Genomic DNA, 20,943 nt, shown 5'->3' on the forward strand with positions numbered 1-20,943 from the left:
ATGGTTTACAGTAGTTTTCCTGTTTCTGCAGGATTTCCTGTCTGACATGGCAATGTGTGAGGTAGACAGATTTATTGACCGAGAACACCTTATATTCAGAGAGAACACTCTGGCCACCAAAGCCATAGAAGAGTACCTCAAACTGATTGGACATAAGTACCTCAAGGATGCTATTGGTGAGTCGACCCAGCCGTGTCTTCCTTTTTCCACATCATAACTGAAACATTTACAAACATTTTAAACAAGAAAACATTTAAACTGATTATTATTTTAATGCTCTTTTCTCAGTTTAGGTCCTATAATTGAAACAGCTAAAACTTGTTTCATGGTTTAGTTTTTACAGTAATAGGAATCCCAAAAAATCTGTCACCCTTATTGAGGCAAAGGATGTCGTTTTCAATCTGAATAGGACAATGTAAAATAACTTTTTTTCTTTCTTTTAAATTGTATTCAAGTTTACCCAAATTGTCTTCATATTTTTCTACATTTGAAAATGCAAACAAAAAATATTAAAAGTCAAATAAGATTCAGAATTCCTTAATTATTTTTATTGCCACCCTGGACTGGCAACCTGTCCAGGGTGTACCCCACCTCGTGCTCGTAGACTGCTGTAGATAGGCACCGGCTCCCACCTGACCCAGTGTGGGAGAAGCGGGTATAGAAAGCGGATGGATGGATTTTTACTGCCTACCTCAGAAAGAAATTATGTTTTCCACCAGTTCTGATGAACAGGAACCTTCATATCAGTAAAAAGAAAAACTTAAACTTTAAAATCAGCTAAAATCAAAAGTAAGATGTATATATATATATATGAAACCCGAAAGTTCTACATAAAGGCCACAAAAGTGAGGAAGGATTTTGAGAAGTTGTTTATTTCATTTATAGTTCTGATAACCACAAACCTTCCTTTTCATCGCTATTTGTCAAAAACAATTGATGTTATTCAGTAACATAAAGCAGGGTTGAATAAGAAGATAGAGAAACTAAATTATTCAGTCATGGGAAATGTATCAAAAAACAACAGAAGAAGAGCAAATAAATCTAAAAGAACTCAGGTGAAAAATTCAAGTTTTATTGTTGTTTTAAAATCTGTCACAAACTGACACCAGATTATTTCTGATGCTGGCAACGTTCAGGCTTTCTGCTCTCTGAGCAGCTGGACATGAGCTAAAACATCATGCATGTTCTGTCTGCCTGACTTATTCTGTGATTGTTTTCTAATTTTTAAAGCTAAGCTGATCAGATTGTTAGAGAAAGATCTGGCAGCATGAGCACTATTCTCCCGATAAACAATAAATCCATTTATCTCTCCCAAACATAAGAAGCAGAAACTGATTTGATGAATAAATCTGATTCATAGAAGGGCATAGTTTCTGGCTGAGTGGCATCATGTGATACATGATAAAAACATTTGCCCCAAACATGGTTAATTCAATTAACTGTGACCTCAGCATTCAACCTGTAGGTAAACTGGTGAACCATACACTATGAGTATTAAACAGCAGAGCTCAACCCAGAGACGGGAAAACGAACCAGGACCAGATGAAGTACTCAGGGAAGCAAAACACCTGATTTCAACATTAAAAAATGATGATGACATCCTTTAGACCAACATGTTTAATGTACAATTGAAACTAGATATAGTGTATATATAGTGTATCAACTCCAAGACAAAGTAAAAGATTTTGGTGCTTGCTGAAGATTGTAAGATGGAGTCATCATCCACAGAGAAATTAGTCCTTGCAACACCAGCTGAACAGCCATTCAGAGCAGAAGAAACCATTACTCCAAAAGAAAACATTATGAACCACATTATACTTCCTTCCTGATAATCTGCCTTAGTCCTTTTCAGTGCTTGATGCACAGCTATTGTGTTTGCCAGGGTTCTCACAATCCACATTATGATCAATCCTTCACTCTATGCTCTGCTCCTGTTGTGCATTCATGACAATTCCTCTTTAAGTCATCTGATATTTGGGGTTGTAGTTTATGCATTATCTGAGCATTCAAAATTTTAAAAAAAGAATCATTCAAAATGAAAGTAACAGTAACAAGCTGGTACCTACATGCCTTCATCTGTGTAAGATAACAGATAAGTTACCCAATATACTGTATTTGGCAGTATACTGTATATCACACCAATTTGTGCCAAAATGTTTAACTGTAATGTAAAACTGCTTGGGCTAAATGAGGTCCAACCTCAAATGTAATGCATAGATCTAAATCAGACTACAGACCTGGCTTTAAGTCACGTCTAGATCAGGTCTAAGCATCTAAAGTCTACGCTTTGACGCCCAAATTGAGACTGTTCTTAACTGGCAGGTGGCGCGTTGATTTTCAGCATTAGGAATTAGCTGGGATCCAACTTTACATTCAAAATGATTGATGATCACTACTCCTTAAAACAGAAAAGAAAAACATCTTAGTATTGCTAAGGGTTTGAATCAAATCTTTTACCCCCCACATTTTAAGTAATGTCTTTTCTCCTCAATTAAGTGTTGGTTGATGCTATTATTAGAATAATAACTCTGGACTTGTTACATATAAAATGTCGCCTGCAGGGGAGTTCATAAGGGCCTTGTATGAGTCAGAGGAAAATTGTGAAGTGGATCCTATGAGAATACCACCCTCTGTTCTACCAGACCACCAAGCCAATCTTCGAATGTGCTGTGAACTGGCACTCTGTAAAATCGTTAATTCCCATTGGTAAGCTCCTATTTCCTGCAAAAATAAAGAAAGTCATTTATTAGGTTGCTTGGCATGCAGATTGTTTTCCTAGCAAGTTGAGTAGACAACCATGCAGTTTCTGTCTGATAATGAAATGTATCTTGCCTCTCCACAGTGTATTCCCCCGTGAGCTAAAGGAAGTTTTTGCGTCCTGGAGAGTGCGTTGTGCCGAGAGGGGTCGGGAGGATATTGCTGACCGTCTCATCAGTGGCTCACTCTTCCTGCGCTTCCTGTGTCCTGCCATCATGTCCCCATCACTCTTCAACCTCACCCAGGAGTATCCCGATGAGCAGACGTCACGCACTCTCACCCTTATTGCTAAAGTAGTGCAAAACCTGGCGAACTTCTCCAAGTCAGTTCTGCTTAAATTTTCAAGAAAAATTTTAACTTGCAACTAACCAAAGTCTGGTCAACATTTTATTACATATAGAACGAATATACACCAATACAGCACCTATAATGCCTAACGGGGAAATAAAATGTACCCTTTCTGTCCAAAATCTGGGTTATTTCTGCATTTTTACACTCATGCCTCCTTCTTGTCTGGTGTCTCTTTCTTCTCCACCTGCAGGTTTGGCAGTAAAGAGGAGTATATGTGTTTCATGAATGAGTTTTTAGAGATGGAGTGGGGCTCCATGCAGCAGTTCCTGTATGAGATCTCCAACCTGGACAGTGTCAGCAATGCAGGCGGCTTTGAGGGATACATTGATCTGGGCAGGGAGCTGTCCATCCTGCACAGCCTCCTGTGGGAGGTCATGGCTCAGCTCAGCAAGGTGAATATGTCCATTATGTGAATTAATCAGAGAAAAGTCAAGAGACAGATGATACCCTGTAGGCGCTTCACAATAGAAGCATCAAGACAGCCCTACCAGCACTTGTAGAAGTTTAGTGGGGGTCACATAGGGAGTTGCATGAGGAAGTGTGATCTTGCCATGCAACTCTCTGGGTTAGGGAGCATGCTGATGTTTCTAATGTTGGAACCAATATGTACCTGAGAGCACATACACACTTTCAATAGGTTGTGATTGTACTATACAGCCTATAACAAGAGAGGATCATCATGTGTGCTAACTATATATCACTAACCATACAAAATACCCCCAAACTTAATAGTGAAACATTGATTAATGAAGACATGGATATTGTATTGTTTTCGTTACAGAAAACAATACATAAACTTTCAACGTTTCGTTTCATCGTCGTCAAACGAGGAGATACCTTTTCATAAAAAAGAAAAACTTCTGCAGCTTACTGAAGTTTTATTTTTCTTCTGACCACAGGATGCCATCATCAAACTGGGTCCTTTGCCCCGCCTCCTGAATGACATCAGCATGGCGTTGCGTAACCCTCACCTCCAGAGGCAGCCGAGCCACCAGACAGGCAGGGTGCAGGACAGACAGACGGACAGGCTGCTGTCTCGACCAAGCTTCAACCGAGGCATCTCTTCAGAGTTCCAGAATCTCATGATGAGGGACCTAAACAGGTACAGACATTTGTTCAGGACAGTCTGTGATTGTTCATCAAGACTCATGGAAAACAAAACCGCTGGGATCTAGTCACAAATGAACTTTTCAAAAGATTTTAATCATTTTTTCAAGTCTTTTTAAGGAAAAGTCTAATTTATAAATAAATGTGTGTTTTAAAGAATAACAACTGAGACAAACATGGGGGTTAAAAATGCAATTTCAAGTGTAGAATGTGAGCAACTTGATTAATAACTACATACAGTACATGTTACTATGCAAGTGAATTCAACATATCCAAATGGCAATACGTTTCTGAATTAGTCTCACTGTGGCACTGAGTCACAGTTGGTAGAGTCCCGGATTTATATAAAGGAACACAAAGAGTTGCAATAATAAAATATGAATATGTTATTTCATTTTTAAATGTTAATGAATAAGTGAGCTTAACAAACTTCATACAGGTTAAGCTTGGTAAAAATGGCCCATCCCAGCCAGCTAAAAGAGCATAAAGATGATCATTTTTGTTACAGTTATGACCTCATTCATCGGCCACAATAAAAGGAGAAACACACCATGTGAAAGAATTCAGAAATATAAATGTATTCAACACACACTAATGGTAAAATCAAAGCTTTCCATATGAAGTGTGAAGGTCAGTGAAATCAGTGGTTCAGAACATGAGAGCATTTTTGTGTGGCGTGCGCTTAAAAATAAGGAAAATAGACAAGAGGACGGCAGAGCCCGGGTCCAAAATAAAAAATAATATAATAAAATGATTTATTATATCTGCTGCATAACCAGTATTAAGGACTCACCTCACATCCTGCATGACTGCAACACAGTGGCACGTTTCCATAGTCAGTGATGATGTGGGGCTTCTTGTCAGGTAAAGGAGCAGGGCAGAAGGCAGCCAGTACCGCCCATTTTCTCATTTCATCAATCTAAAATAGGATAGGGGACAATTAGGTAAATACATTTTTTTGCCAAGTGTTGAATGAATATTTCCTGAATACAATGAAATGTGGAGATGCTGAATGTTCAAAATTGTTCCAGATCTTTCCTGTTGGCTTTATATCCTCCTGTTGTCCAGCTCCATAGATATCACTCGTTTGCCTTCCCCTACCTCCACTGGAGGAGTCATGCCATCACGGTCCCAGCTGAGTTTTCAGGACCGCGATCACCCTCATCAAGCCTCCAAAGACATGTTTTACGTTTCACGGCCCCCCCTGGCCCGATCCAGCCCAGCGTACTGTACGAGCAGCTCGGACATCACGGAACCAGATGCTAAGGTGAGTCTTATCATGCTGAACCAGGGGAATCATCATCCCATCCGCTAGTTTATTTCTCTCTGGTTAGTGAGGTTAGTATGACATGCATGTTAGTCATACTTGAAAGAGTCTGCCATCGTGTTACAGAGGCTCTAGTTTATCATGACATTTGCTTTTTTCCCACTGATTCACCATGCAACTCATCCTAGCGGTATTTCCTGGGAAATACTTTCAGGCATTCCGATACCCTGACAGACCTCGTGGTAAAAACACCCGCACCACCCTCACCCATATCATCCGTGCCCACCTAACATATTAAATATCAGGGGGCACATTAGCCTCTCATATCCCTTACTATTTAGGTAATCAGTGTAAATAAAAGCGTATCTATGATGGACCTCCAGGATTCCCGAATGAACAGCCTGTCTAACCTGCAGTCGGTGGACATGCTCAACTCCTCCCAGGCCTCCATCGCCGGTATGGGCAGCTTCGGTGGGCTGAGCAGCGGAGGCGGTGGCGGCCTGGGGTCGGGCCTGAGCAACCAGCTGCGGGCCGGTGGGCGGTTGTCAGCTGGCTCCGGCGGCTCCAGCATGTCAGGTGGCCTCCGGCTGAGCCAGCTGAGCCAGATGGGCACCACCACCGACTCGCTATCCCAGCAGCAGCAACACCAGGCCGCCGCCATGCGCTACCCGCTTTCCTTCCAGAATCCCCTCTTTCATCTGGCGACGGCTGACGGGCCACAACAACAGCTCCATCACCAGCACAGCCGGGCTCAACCCCCAGCACCCCTGCTCCTGGCCCCTGAACCCGAGCCCTCTCATCAGACCTACATCCCACAGTTTGCCCACGGGGGATTCTCTCGCAGTGAGGATCTGTCTACCCTCAGGACCAGGGACGGTCACCTGGGCCAGCCCAGCATAATCCACTCGCACAGCTACAGTGACGACTACAGCAGGGCTGACTACGGACGCAGGCAAATCCCCATGCATATGCAGGTAAAATCTTTTCTTCCTGGAATTGTACATCAGAGTTTTTTGATGTCTGGTGACATTGTTTGATAATGTGACAATTTGAAAAATATGGGCTTGGTATATGGGAATGAATCAGAAACAAACTGTAGATTAACAATTACGGTATGAAGTCAATGAGCTCAGAAAGTGCATGTCCTTGTGTTGCAGCTTCAGAACAAGCCTAAATCATCACCCCTCCATCACCATGCTTGTCAGTTAGCAGTGAGGTGTTTGTGCTAGGATGCTGTCTTTGGTTTTCTCCGGAGATAGGGCATTACAGCCAGACATCTTTTGTCTCCTCTGTGCTATATACAGGTTCTTTCCAAAACATTCAAGGAACTCACAAGTCACTTTCACAGTTTTTCACTTTTTAGAGGTTACAGATTTGCAGGACTTGCAGGTTTTTTCTTAAGAATGTTTCTGAAAGTTAATGGATGGTTCACAGAACTTACAGGTTGCTTCCTCGAACCTGCATGTTACTTTACTGATATGATCAGGATTACTTTCCTGAACTGACAGGGAAGTTTCCTGGATCTTGAATCTAGAGCTTACAGGTTATTGTTTTGAACTTACAGCCTTCTTTTGTTTTGAACCTTTAGGATACTTTCCTAAAACCTCCAAGTTGCTATCGAGAACTTAGCTCTGAGTTTAGTTTCTGCAACTGGCAAAGAACCTGGAGGTTGCTTTCATGAAATTTAAAGGTTACTTTGCCAGAATTTACAGGTTACCTTTTAGTTTCTTTTGCACAGCTTACACGTTACTATGAGAAACTTACAGGATACTCTCCAGCAGTTGCTTTCCTTGAACTTACATTTTTTTCTGTTTTGGTAACTTAAACTAGAATATATATAGCTTACTTTTACAGAACTTACAGCAAGTTTGGAGCTCAAGTATTAATGTAACTGTATTGCTACTTTCCTGGATCATAAACAGTACTTTCTGAAAGTTATTGTTTCCTGTTCTCCTTCACATCTGTTCAGAATACATTGTTCCAGAATTGTTGTGGTTCATTTATTTATTTTGCACATGCTAAGTGGTAGTTGTAAATTTCATACTTAAATTTCCCATTAAGTATGACTTAGAATATGGCAGTATCGCTACGTCATACTGCCATATTCTTTACAAAGAAGAGACTTTATCTTGCCAACTCTTTCAAACAGCCTCATGTACTGATGGGCATAGCCATTGCTTCTCTGATGTCATTACTAATGTGTTTCTGCCTTGGCGTTGTGTTAATGCACACTTTGTCTTCCAAACCACCGAACTGCCAAACTCTATACACCATGTAATGTGTATTTTGGAGATGAATTGATACAGTTTTAATTTAAAAGATACAATATAAGCAATCCTCTTTTATAAGCCTTCAGAAAAGCCATCCTATAATGTCAACTTTAAAATCAAACAAAATTTTAGAACATACTTCAAATTCAAGTTCATTAAAACAGGTAAGAAGCAGGATATAAAAATAATCGATTCTGTACTTATTTTTTTTCGTAGGACAACCTTCAACAGCAACAAGAAATGATGGGAATGGCCTCCCAGACAGGAACGTCCCACTCTTCCCTGGCCACCACACCTCCTTCCACAGTTCAACCTATGCGCCAGAGTTCTGTTGCTCCACCTCCCAGCCAACGTGTCAAGTCCCAGACTTCCCACCAGCTATCCGTCAGTGCAGCAGCTGCACCCGCCACCTCTGGAAAAACCCGTCCGCAGAGCGGAAACCTCCTCCAGTCTCCAGAGTCCAACTATGGTGGCAGGCAGCATGGGCCCCGGCAGCTATCCGTGAAAGACAACACTGCCCCGGGTCTTCCTCACCAGCAGAGCTCTGTCAGGGAAAGTGGGAGTCCACAGGGGACCACCAGTCAGAGCACTCAGCAGTCACCACAGCAGTCTCAACAGCACCTTTTGAAACCCACCATGAGTAAACAGGTAACAGACTATGTTTTATCTTTTTCAGCTGATCATGTCTTCTCCAGGTTGTCTCTAGTATGTTCAGTAATAGGTGTTTGTGCAAGGCTTTTATACAGTGTGTAATCAATGTATATTTCATATGTAAAGCAGTTTGAATGAAGTGCCGCTTGTTATGAAAAGAATTTCCACCCAGTTCAGAGCTTAATCTAAATTAGGTGGTTATTTTCTTTAATAAATTCTTCCAATGCTTTATTTTCTTTTTGTCTTTTCTTTGAGGTCTGTAAAGCACTTTGGATTCCCTCAAGTATGTTCCCCCGTGTTATGTACATAAACGTGTCATGTTTACTGTTTCATAATAAGTGTGCCACCGTTTGTTCCCAGGGCTCACAGTCACCCACTACCCTCAATCCCCCGACCCCAGCGAATGAGCGAACAGTGGCCTGGGTCTCCAACATGCCTCATCTGTCAGCTGACATTGAAAGTTCGCGAATCGATCGTGAGGAATTCAAGCTGAAGGAGTATTCAAAAAGCATGGATGAGTCGCGCATGGACAGGGTAGGCATCATTTTAACATCAATGTTTTTTTTTTATTTGCACTCAAAGTGGGTCATGCCATAAACCAAATGCACATAATATTTCAACTTTATCAAGAGCCCAAAACAAATTAAAATAGAATTAAAGGTAATAAGTTATGCATGTCATTGACTGATTTATTTCAGAAATAAATCTCGCCATAGTTACTCAAGAGTTGTCATCTTCCAATCCAAAAGCTGTGGGTTCAATCCCAACTTCCTCCTGTCACATGTCAATGTGCCCCTGGGCAAGGCACTAAGCCCTGAGTTGCCTACCAATCAGCATATAGTTGACTGGGTGAATGTGGCTCTAGTGTAAAGCGCTTTGAGTGGTCAATGTGACTAGAGCCCTGCATAAATTCATTGAATTGACTATTTTTTATAAAACTGGAAATATTGCACCAAAACGTTACTTGTGCAGAAAACTTTCAAAATCTGCCATTAATTTACTAAATGTCCTAAACGTCCTCAGACCTTACAGGTTACAGTTCTGGAAGTTACAAGTTAGTCGCCGGAATTATGTTTATACCCATAGATCTTAATTAATATGTTCTGGAAACAATGTGTTATGTTAACATAAATAACAGGTTACTTTCCAGAACTTAAATGTTACTTTCCTGATACCTTACTTTATAGAACTTGGGGGTTATTTAATTGAACTTCTGGAACTGTCAGAGAACTTCCTGGTTACTTTTTGGAATTTAAAGGTCATTTTCTTCAGGATTTATGGATTCTTTCACACATTCATTTATTTTCCAGAACATTCAGGTTAATCTAGCGGAAACTATAGGCATCTTTCACCAAATTTACAGTAATTTACTGGTTGCTTTTCCAAGCTTAGAGGTTAACTTTATGGAACTTACAGGTTACTTTGCCAAAGTTATAGGTTGCTTTATTTCAAATTGTTGAGTTGCTCACTGCAACCTAGAATTTACTGTCACAGAACTTCCAGGATAGTTTCCCAGAACCTAAAGGTCACTTTCCTGAAAATAGTATCTAGAACTTACAGGTTACTTTCACAGGACTTACAGATGTATGTCTGGAAGTTGGAGATTAAATAATAAAAACTTTTGATAAAACAGAATTAGTATTTAAAACATTTGATTAACTGTAGTCTTGAGTCTTCCCACTTTAGTTTATGTGTTGCTTCTGAGAAGCCAGATTTTCTTATCTTTTTTTATCTCAGCTTTTGTTACTTTTTCTCTCAGGTTCGAGTCTGACTGCTTAGAGCACACAAACTTTAAATGAATTTGGAGTGGTTTTAAACTGCAAAATAACTGATATAGTGTTTTTTTCAGAATATAGGCCTGTCAACCTCCAAATATGTTTATTTACGCTCCCTTCTGTCCCTGTCTCAGGTCAAAGAGTACGAGGAGGAAATTCACTCCTTGAAGGAGCGCCTAGTGATGTCTCACAGAAAACTTGAGGAGTACGAGAGGAGGCTCCATTCGCAGGAGCAGCAGACCAATAAGATCCTTCTACAGTATCAAAATCGTCTCGAGGACAGCGAGAGGAGGCTACAACAACAGCAACTGGAGAAAGACTCCCAAATTAAAGGAATAATTAACAGGTAATTGGAGGCTGTTTTTGGGATGGAGGGCAAAGATGACTCGGTGGTCTTCTATAGGGAGACCATGCCTTTTTTTTTTTTTTTTGGACAGACATGTGGTTAAAGTGGCATATTCTCTTAATATCAAAATGCTAAAACGAATTGAAATCATTCTAATCTGAGAAGTGTGAACATAGAGGGCTTCAGTTATAGCTAATTGTCAAGTGAAATTATAAACCTGGAGCGGCACTTACAGAGAATGTTCAAATTAAAATCTAAAACAAAGAAAAATACCTTTTTGTGACAGATATCTGGCACTATATATGACGGGCAGTGTGGGAAGTTGTTTTCAGATTTATTAAGTCCTGTTGCCTTGAGAGCAAGGCAGGCACCTGTCCATCAAAAAACACACTGGGCAATTTGTATGAGATACATATGAAATGAGAGACTGTTATATGGAGGGCAGAGATCTATGTCATGTTAAATAAGCACAAAGGGTATTTTTCCCTTATTGCTGCTTCTTTCAAACCAGGCAGAATAGTCTTTGATTTATCTCTAAGCAATTGCTCCAGAAAATCTGTTGTGAAATCCTCACAATGTGGTTTGTTCTGTGTTACAGCGATGCATTTAGCAAACTGCAGAGATCTCTAGCTGAGACTTAATTTATTGGGTGTTTTTGTGAAATAGCAAAGGGGTAGTAGTTCTTTCTTTTTATTGATTACCAGCAAATTAAGTGGTTCATGAGTAAGAAGTGGAATATTGATCGCTTCTCAGTTGTGTTCAGGCTTGAAACCAAAATAGTTGTGGCGTAATAAGATTTAATGTGAGGCTGCCCATTAGCAGTGATCTCTAGCTTGTTTTGTTTTATTTATTGTGCGAAAAGTTTTGGTAAATATTTTCACATCTTGTGATAGTCTGTGGTCTGCAACTGAAGGGTGGATATCTGTGACAGAGAATATTGCCACTTCTAATCCACTCCAGGAAAGAAGACTCGGAATGAAGACAGGGAGTCCTGCTCGTCCGTTAAGGAAAAATCATCTGTACTGCTCTAGCTGAGCTTTTAAAAGAACCTTAAGCCACCCTCCCTCATCCCGTGCTGTTGCAGCCACCAGCAGCCATTTGTTTATGAACATATGCTCCTTTACTGGATTTTGGAATCATATGGGATTATTCCACATAGTTTTCTCGAAGATTTCCTAGTAAAAGCACAGGAAAGCACAAGGGGGGGGGCACTTTTTAAATGATTGCTTTGAACTTTAATGCACAGGACTCTGGAAGACCATGACTTGATATTAGCTCTTCCATTTAGAATGAAGGTGAACCTTGTTCACTGAAGGACTGCTGACGTTTCTCTCCACAGAAGAAACATGGGGACTAATACCTCGCTCATTTTTTTGTATACATAGTATGAGGCAGGAAGACCATAAGCTTGAATCAATCTGTTAATTGTGAAGACTCAAGCGGAAAAGCAGAGCACTTAAAGCATCACTCTTGATTATCTCCGTTTGGGGTATAAGCTTCACGTGGATACAGACACTCATGATCAAGGCTCACACTTGTACCTTGTGTGTCCTACCTTATCCATCTAACCATGGATGAGTTAAGTAGCAGATCTGGATGCTTCCGAGTCAGTTTTTACTCACAGATCACTGAGCCAGATCACGTCACCAAGTGCATTGCAGGACTTGTGCTTCATCTGGACACATTAGGAATTTGAATGCACATAAGAGCAATGCAGACAGAGTACATGGATGCCAACAAACATCCTCTCAGGCCATCCTGCTGGATTGACTGGACTCCAGAATCTAAGTGAATTAACAAGTGCAAGCATAGCCTTATGTTCTGTTTTATCCTCAGTTGACTTTCATGATCAGCTGACACCTTACAGTAGATTATTAATGGTAAAAAATGCAAGCTCAGGTCTAATATGGCTCCTGGGTCGGCTTTCAAAAATCTTTGTCTTTCCCTGCAGAAATAAAAATAATCTGCATCGTTTTTTCTTTCAAAAAAGCCTTAATGCTGTGTGTGAACCTTACTTTAAGCTCAGATTAACGGCAGTATCTGTCAATAGACCGGACCTGGTCTCAGCAGTCTAATTAATAACCAAAGCAACATCTTAAAGGAATAGTTTGGATTTTTAAGTAAGGTTCTGTGACGAGATTAGTAGTTCCTACTTGCCTCTTATGACAGTAGCATGGATGAGGAGAAAGATGTTCAAACTGTAAAGGCGAGCTAATGGCCAGTCTGAGGAAGGCCCAGACTGAAGCAGATTTCTGACTTAATCATCTCCAGTTTCAAAAAATGACCTGCATTTCATTGAACCTGTATTTCATAATTAAACCAAACTTTGTTTTCTTTAGATTGTTATTTAAATGTGCTGCAACGGTTTTCATAAATCATGGTTAAGTACAAACCTCAGTTCGACACAGCAGCAAAAAGAACAACAATGCCAAAATGATTGGTTTCTTTTCCCCTATTTAAAATAGAATAATTTTCCTCACCAAAGCAGGGAGAAAAACAAACCACTGCTGTAAGTCAGGAGGCTCTGAAGTTTCAGCTCCTGCAGGTATGTCTGCAGGTAAATTCTTGATTAAAAATATTTCAAACTATTTGAATTAGTTTTAACTGAACAGTGCACTGCAGGCCATGTGTCATCTAAACATTTGAAGTCATGGAAGTGAAAGGTTTTTCTTTTGGCAAGAAATATGGGAAAAGCATGTTTATTTTACAACACAAGACACTGCAATGTGCATGAATACATGACAGATTGTCTTTCCATATTTCCACCACTTGCTATCCACTTCTGCTGCAGTGCACTTGGAATGAAAGCTGATTAAAACAGGCAAGTGGGTCTTCAAGCAAAGTGTCATTATTACCAGACATCCCTGCATTGCTTTAGTGTGGAGTGCTTTAGATAGTTTCTTCATCTACTCCTTTTCCGTCATTGCAACATAGTCAAAAGTAAGAAAATCACATATTCTTTGTCTGATTGAATGTACCAGACTATGCGATCTCTGACTTGATGACTTGGGATAAATGAAATAGAAACCAATGGCTTTTTACAGTCAAAACTCTGGTGATCTTCCCATGTGAAACGTACATGTTAAGCATTTCCAGCCAAGTTAGAAATCTGTTGCAAATACATTGTAATGTAAAAAATGGTTAAAAAAACCCCCACAAAAAACAATTCTAATGCAAACAAGATGGCTATATGATTATTTTTTTAAAAGACCATTCACATAAACTGCTAGGAAATATTTAAAGGTATAGTTTTTTCTTCCGGCAGAAATCATTTTTATATTCATTATATCATGGGGGAGGTCAACACATCTTATCTTTAATTTAAGATAACCACATTCAAGGAGTTTTCTGCTGCAAATAAGATATGAACTACTTGTAACCTAACTCTACAGAACCATACATCAAGGAGAATAAAAATACAAACTTTTCCTTTTAAATTTTAAGGTATGCTAGTTTAATTCTACTGAAACCATTTTACCTGTAGCATATGTAATTATAAATCTTTATTTTTTTTGTATTTAGGGTAAAAATTCTATAAGTTGGCTACATGTTTTAGTCACAACATCAAAATTATAAATAAAAACTTAATTATTTATATTTCTCAAGCTGTATAGTTTCAGTTGAAGAGATGGAGAAATGCAGCGAAAGAGAATCAAACCTAGGGTCTGTATTGCACCAATCCTAGTAATGATCTATTTTTTAAAATAGTCCATATATTAAATACAGTAATGCAAGAGCCATAGCAGTAATGGTATTTATATATATATATATATATATAGGAGTGAGATATTTTATCCTTGCAATAGCTAAGCTTTTAGCCAGAGAAGCGCAATAACATTTACAATATCTCTAGATGTGCTGCTTGTGCAAACGCACATGCAGGATGTTGATATACTGTATGCATTTTCTGTACATAAAGAAACAGTGACTACCTGCCAAACTCTTCTAATAGGTGCCATCTGCAGTATCTGAATAAAGACCTAGAGTACTGTAAAGTGTAAAATGCCACAGAGGCAATATTTACAACCAACTCTATGACAAAATGCTAGTTCTGCAAAGTGAGTACTAAGTTCTTTTAAAGTTGTTATGTTGGAGGGGTTTATTCTGTACAGTTTTTGTGACTTTATCTGCTTCTTAAATGAAAGCCTGGAATGAATATTATTTATTAATGAAAGCAAACATGATTTTCTTTTCTGTGTATGATTTTGCTGTAAATGCTCGGTATGACTTTTTGACCTGCAGTCCGTCATTGGTGGTGTCCAGTGACATGGTGATCAGAATAGTTGTTTAAGTTAGTGAGCACTATCATTTAACTTATGCAGTCACATTATTATTATTATTGTTATGATTATTATTATTATTACTATTGTTTAAACTTAACCCATATTGCACTCATTGATAAGAACAGTTATGCAGCTGGAGGGTATGGGCTAATTTGGACATCATTGGTTCAATTGCCAAGGAGCTGGCATGTCTACAGCAGAAACTAAAGGTCATATGTTTTAGGCCAACTGGGTGGAGTGATATTGTTCTTTTTCTTTTCTTTGCGGCACTAGTGGCCTTTATTTTGTCTTTTTTTTTAAAGAAGGCAGGCAGAAAATGGGGTGGAGAGAGGGGGAAGACATGCGGCACAGGTCACTGTGACCGGGACTCGAACCAGGGGACAGCTGCGTCAGAGGCTGAAGCATCTCTATATATGGGCCTGCACTTTACCGCAGCACCAGCGCCTCACCCCGCGGGATTTATTTAATGGGCTATTTTACAAAGGTGATTAGCATATTGGTGTAGCATTTTCCACCATGTTATAAAGAATCCAGTACCTGTGCCTGGATAAATTCATCCATCCATTATCTGCATTATCCACATAGGGTTTGCCATGGGGTGGTGCCTATCTCTACCATTCATGTGGCAAGAAGTTACAGCTGATACAAATATGTGCCAGCTCCTTGTAAACTGAATCATTTACATAGCCGCTGCTGGTCTGCATGTGGTCCATTTTTCAAAGTCCAAATCAAACTATTCATTTTTAGATAGCAGTGAGCATTTTTTCTTTCAGAGATACAGGTTCTTTTCTGGTGTCCATATATCTGCCTCTCTTCTGTAGCAAGAATATATTGATTGGCTGTATAGATTGTACTACAGCATATCTGATGTTTTAATCTTGCAAATAATTTAACAGTGGTAATGAGTTTTGGCTGGTGTGGGTGTGGGTGTGTTTGTGTGTGTGATTAACATGGCTTATAGCAACAGCCAAGGGTTTGTTTCCAGTCTTTTTTATCATTTGTAACAGATATGTGTCAAATAGCTGCAAATATCAAATAATTCTTGTTTGAACCAGATTATATGATGAATGCGCAGAGTTGAAACTTTCGTTGCATATCTTGGCAGAGGTAATTATCAACCAATGTATCTGCAGCTGCTTTTTGAACCAGGTCTGTCTTGTCATTGACTTTACATCTTCTTCTACACCTCTGTCTCCTGCCTTTTGTTCTCTGTAGCCCAATATTCCAACATTGTGACCTCATATTTCGTAGATGCATTGTTTTTTGACTAAAAATGTACGACTTGACCTCAAAAGCACACTACTGGAACTGGATTTTTTTTGTGACATATCACCCACACAAATCATTGTCTGCCTTTGAAGTCATGTCGAATCTTAATGCTGTATAACCATGTTCCATTCCATTGTTCTTTGGAACGGTGCAAATATTTCTGTCTGTGCTGATGGGTTACCAATTCTCTTCTTTTGTAAAACAACTTTCAACTCTGTACATTGTTCATGGAATAAAACATCCAAAAACTTATGTTTGAAACTTTACCTGTGGACTTTCATTCTTTATTGTCAAACCTGTCCTCTGTGTTCTCAATTAAATGATATGAATGTGATAAAACATTTCTATAAGTGACTCAATAAGACTTGATTAGTGGTTGAATCATGGGAGTGATTAAACCCTGATGTAATTAATTGGAAACTAATTATCATCAAATTCAGAACTGACCTCTTTATTCATTATTATGAAGACGAACCGATATTCTTTTTATAACGGTACATTTGCAAATGGTTGCTGCTGTAGGAGTGAAATGAAACCTTGAGAATCATAAAGCTATGAAATCTGTCTTTATTTATTCTCAGTAACTTTTCTAGGCACTCATCACCAAGCAACAGCCGTTCAGCCAGTTAGTTATACGATAGATATGTGTGAGAAATATCCCTGGCTCACTGATAATCACAGGAACTGGGAAACATGCACGGCACGCTGGCTCGTGAAAACTGCAGTAACGCTTTTGCTCATATCAGTGAGATGAGGCTTTGAAATGATTAGTCAAACGATTTTCAACCCATGACTTGGTCAGTTCTTGCTACTTAAAATAGGACAATTCCCTAGGGATAATTGGGATCTGGTACTGAACCAATTGCCTCACTGGAAACCAGGCTTAGTTTTCCACAGTTTGACTGAAATTGCACTTTGTAAACACCTTAAATTGGACACAAACGCTTTGATAAATCCCATGGGGACAAGAAGAGCAAAAGGCTCAATGAGTGAAAATTGGCAGGGCCTCATCAGCATGCCTTGGGTTACTGCTGCTCAGCTCTCATTGGCGGCTTCAAAAGATTTTCAGCTTATCAGGTCTTGGGAACCAGATATGAGGTGCAGCTAACCCGGAACAGCCAGGAACTTTATCAGTATGGTTTTGTTGAGTCACATGTTGAGATGCACCTGCTCAACATTTTGTTAAGCTTGATTTCTTAATACTCCCTCTCTTTCTGTCCCTCTCGCCCTCCTTCTCCCCCTACCCAATCCTCTCTCTTTCTCTCTGCTTCCAAGACTCATGGCTGTGGAAGATGAAATAAGGGGAGGAGCCATTTATGAGCCAAAAACCAGGATTTTCGCTGATCAGGTCTGTGAGACTGCTTCTTCTCTCGTCAAGTCCGTACATTGCCGGTGTTTTCCCCTTTCTGCTTTCCTCTCCTCCCTCCCCCTCGCTGTTGTCATGAGCTTGTCTGCTGTGTGTATGTGGTCCCACTCTGGACTGGCTTGCCTTTCTCTGACCTGTCCTTTATGATTGGGTTTGAATGTTATCCATCTGCAAGTGAAACAGAGAGCTTTGGCGATAAAAGACTTACTGTTTGCATTCTTCAGCTCGAGCTATTAAAAGTATGTCTGGGTCTGTGGAAGTGTTGCCGGGTCTACAGCTCTTTCTGTCTAATGTTGCTCCCAAGCATGTTTGGGGTCAGAACCCTTAAAACAATAATGCAGAACCCGGGGTTAAATGAAATCTTACTGTGCAGCGTGGAAGCGGTCCTGAGGTGGCTATCTGGAGGATCTTCATTACTGCGGTGCTTTTCATTTTATGCTCTCAACCCTCCTCCTTCTCTCACACTGTCAAATTGTACCAGGCTCCTTTAAAGCATGAGTCATTCTGTAAATATAGTAAGTCAATGTTAGCATAAAGACCCAAAATATTCTGCCGTCATGTTACTAAGAAAAATTCAAGTAAACAAAGTAATTGCCCACTTATTCCCATTGACATCTGTGTCCTTGAAAAAAACAGTAACAAAGTAAAAAACACAATATCAATGTTATATTGAAATTATAATTACTTTTGTGTGCATTTGGGATGTTTCTGATGTTTATTCATAGCTGGATTTAAATTGTATGTAGACAATGTTAAAAGTTTTCTATATTTTATGGTCATATATGCATTTTCTATATTAAAGTTATCTCTACTGTTATACAGTAACAATATGCGGTTAAAACAAATCTACCACTTTACAGACCTTGCTTTTCGTTCCACTTCGATATCTCAACTTGTAGCAAATTTGTAGCAAAGATAATCAGAGTAAATGAAAAAAGGAACACATCATGATTTCATATGATGATATATTTCATTAAGAGGAACGGCCTATCCAAACTGATCGGATTAACTGCGATTAACCACACTAGCCACAACCAGCCTTGATTACTGCCTGAATTGCAAAATCAAGAAACCACTGAAATATAAAGTTTTTGACAAGATGAAGTAGGCTGAAATATCTCAAAAGCAACACATCATGCCCTGATCTAAAGTTATTCAAGAACAGATGAAAAACAAAGTAATTAGTGACTTTGTTTTTCATCTGTTCTTGTTAGTCTGTAAAGGGTTACAAAGCCAGTGAGTCGGTATCAACAAATGGGGAAAATATGGAGGCGAACCCTCACAGGAGTGGCAGGAGGTCATAGAGGTCACAAAGTAGCCCAGAACAATGTCTAAACACTACAGGCCTCATTTGTATCACTTATGGTCCGCGTTTATAATTCAACAATATAATAATGATATCCCTGAGGAAGTTTCAAGGCCAGAACTACTGCTGAGCAAAAACAACACAAAGGCCCGTCTCACATTTGGCAGAAAAACATCTTGATGATCCCCAGGTCAAAAACGGAACATTTTGGAAAGTATGCATCCCATTACTGAAGGAGAATTAAATATGATCCAAAGCACCCCGGCAGTTCCATCGTTTCTAGCTGTAAAGAAAGATTTCAGAGTGGCCTATTCAAAATCAGGGCTAATTAAGCTGAAGTGTTAAAAAAAAAACATTAAAAAAACCTTGCAGTAAGGCAGAATTAAAACGTTTTGCTGATAAATTTGTTAAAAAACCTCCACCTTTGAAACATTCAAGTTTCTCAAGAAGAAATTGGTAAAGGGTTATAAATATGTAATTTATAAAAGAAGTCTAACAGAACTTGGTTCAATCCTTTAAGGCAGATATAAAAAAATAAGACAAGATAATTAATATATTAATCCTATGAAACTCAGAACTGTGCCACAGGCAACATGTTATGATGAAATAAAAATTGCTTCAGAATCAGAATCAGAAAAGCTTTATTGCCAAGTACGTTTTTGGACATACAAGGAATTTGTTTTGGCATAGTCAGTGCAATACAATACAAATTAAACAGTATAAACATATCTACAATATAATGTAAATATATGTGCACAGTTTTAAGTGAGTGAGAGTAAATATAGAGCAGTATAAGATGCGAGAGCGGTACAACAGTGCAGATGATCATTGTGCAAGTAAAGCAGGAGTCCAAGCTGAGCGTTAATGTAACTCATAGAGTTACAGGTTACAGGTGTCCTGTCAGCAAAAAAGGGGGGGTGTGGGGGAAAGGGAGAGTGTCAGGGTGGTTTCCGGGCTTTGTTAACCAGGCTGGCGGCAGATGGGAAAAAACTGTTCTTGTGGCGTGAGGTTTTGGTCCGGATGGACCGCAGCCTCCTGCCAGAGGGGAGAGTCTCAAAGAGTCTGTGACCGGGGTGGGAGGGATCAGCCAGAATCTTCCCTGCCCGCTTCAGGGTCCTGGAGGTGTACAGTTCCTGGAGCGACGGTATCACCTTCTCAGCAGACCGAATGACACGCTGCAGCCTGCCCTTATACTTGGCTGTAGCAGCGGCGTACCAGATGGTGATGGAGGAGGTGAAGATGGACTCAATGATGGCTGTGTAGAAGTGCACCATCATAGTCTTTGGCAGGTTGAATTTCTTCAGCTGCCGCAGGAAGAACATCCTCTGCTGGGCTTTCTTGATGAGGGAGCTGATGTTTGGCTCCCACTTGAGATCCTGGGAGATGATGGTTCCCAGGAAGCAGAAAGATTCCACAGTGTCAATTGTGGAGTCACAGAGGGTGATGGGGGCAGGTGGGGCTGGGTTCTTTATCACTGTCAGTTGTGTTTTAATTTACATTTATATTTTTTTAAATATATATTTTAAAAGAAAATTATTGAGTTGTACTATTTAACATGGATTGGTCAGCTAAATTAATAGTTAGCTACATAGCTGGATAGCTGACTACATTGAGGGCTAGCTGGATACCTTGCTGTCAGTTTATCTAGATGTACTACATGACATTTCTTAAATTACAGAAAAAAGTTTTGCCTCATTTACTGTGCATAAAAGGACAGTTGTTTCACTTTTAATTCAACCATCCTCTACAGCTTCAATCAAAAAACAAGTTACGCGGAATCAAATTGAATCAACTTAATACTTTATTGTTGCACATTTTGATTTAAATATACCAGTCTTCTTTAGTAAGTCTATCAACATGCCACGTCTTGACTTTCCAGTACTTTTCCATTCAACCCTGTAGATGCTTAGGAGATTATTATGTCCACAGCTCTCTTCAGGCATACCATGTGGAGCAGATGGTTGCCTACATGTGCCAGGGCAGTGTTACTCTATAAAAATATATCTTAAGACTGCATCCTTATTTTGTAATTAACTTTAATAATTCCAGATTCTAGGGGTTGCACAATGATTCTAGGGGCTGCACAGAGTCGCAGTTGGTAGCACTGTTGCCTTACAGCCAGAAGGTCCAGGGTTCGACTCCCAGCTAGGAGAGTTTCTGCATGCATGGGTTCTCTCCAGGTACTCCGGCTTTTT

General features: G+C 39.6%; 1 protein-coding gene across 11 annotated transcripts in view; it reads left to right on the top strand.

The window, feature by feature from the left end:
• syngap1b (synaptic Ras GTPase activating protein 1b) overlaps positions 1–20,943 on the top strand; it is a 257,294-nt gene that overhangs the window by 214,672 nt on the left and 21,679 nt on the right. For 9 of the 11 annotated variants that reach the window (XM_047362203.1, XM_047362192.1, XM_047362194.1 and 6 more), the window contains 11 exons: positions 32–176; positions 2,562–2,706; positions 2,843–3,079; positions 3,299–3,500; positions 4,008–4,210; positions 5,284–5,482; positions 5,866–6,456; positions 7,969–8,400; positions 8,764–8,937; positions 10,313–10,524; positions 17,352–17,424. In XM_047362203.1, coding sequence (XP_047218159.1) covers positions 32–176; positions 2,562–2,706; positions 2,843–3,079; positions 3,299–3,500; positions 4,008–4,210; positions 5,284–5,482; positions 5,866–6,456; positions 7,969–8,400; positions 8,764–8,937; positions 10,313–10,524; positions 17,352–17,424 — 2,613 coding nt within the window. Of the gene's footprint in view, positions 1–31; positions 177–2,561; positions 2,707–2,842; positions 3,080–3,298; positions 3,501–4,007; positions 4,211–5,283; positions 5,483–5,865; positions 6,457–7,968; positions 8,401–8,763; positions 8,938–10,312; positions 10,525–11,484; positions 16,343–17,351; positions 17,425–20,943 lie in introns of those variants that run through there. The other 2 variants (XM_047362193.1, XM_047362197.1) reach the window with 2 other exon arrangements.

Source organism: Girardinichthys multiradiatus, chromosome 3 (genome assembly GCF_021462225.1).
Source record: "Girardinichthys multiradiatus isolate DD_20200921_A chromosome 3, DD_fGirMul_XY1, whole genome shotgun sequence".
In the NCBI taxonomy this organism is placed as follows: Eukaryota; Metazoa; Chordata; class Actinopteri; order Cyprinodontiformes; family Goodeidae; genus Girardinichthys; species Girardinichthys multiradiatus.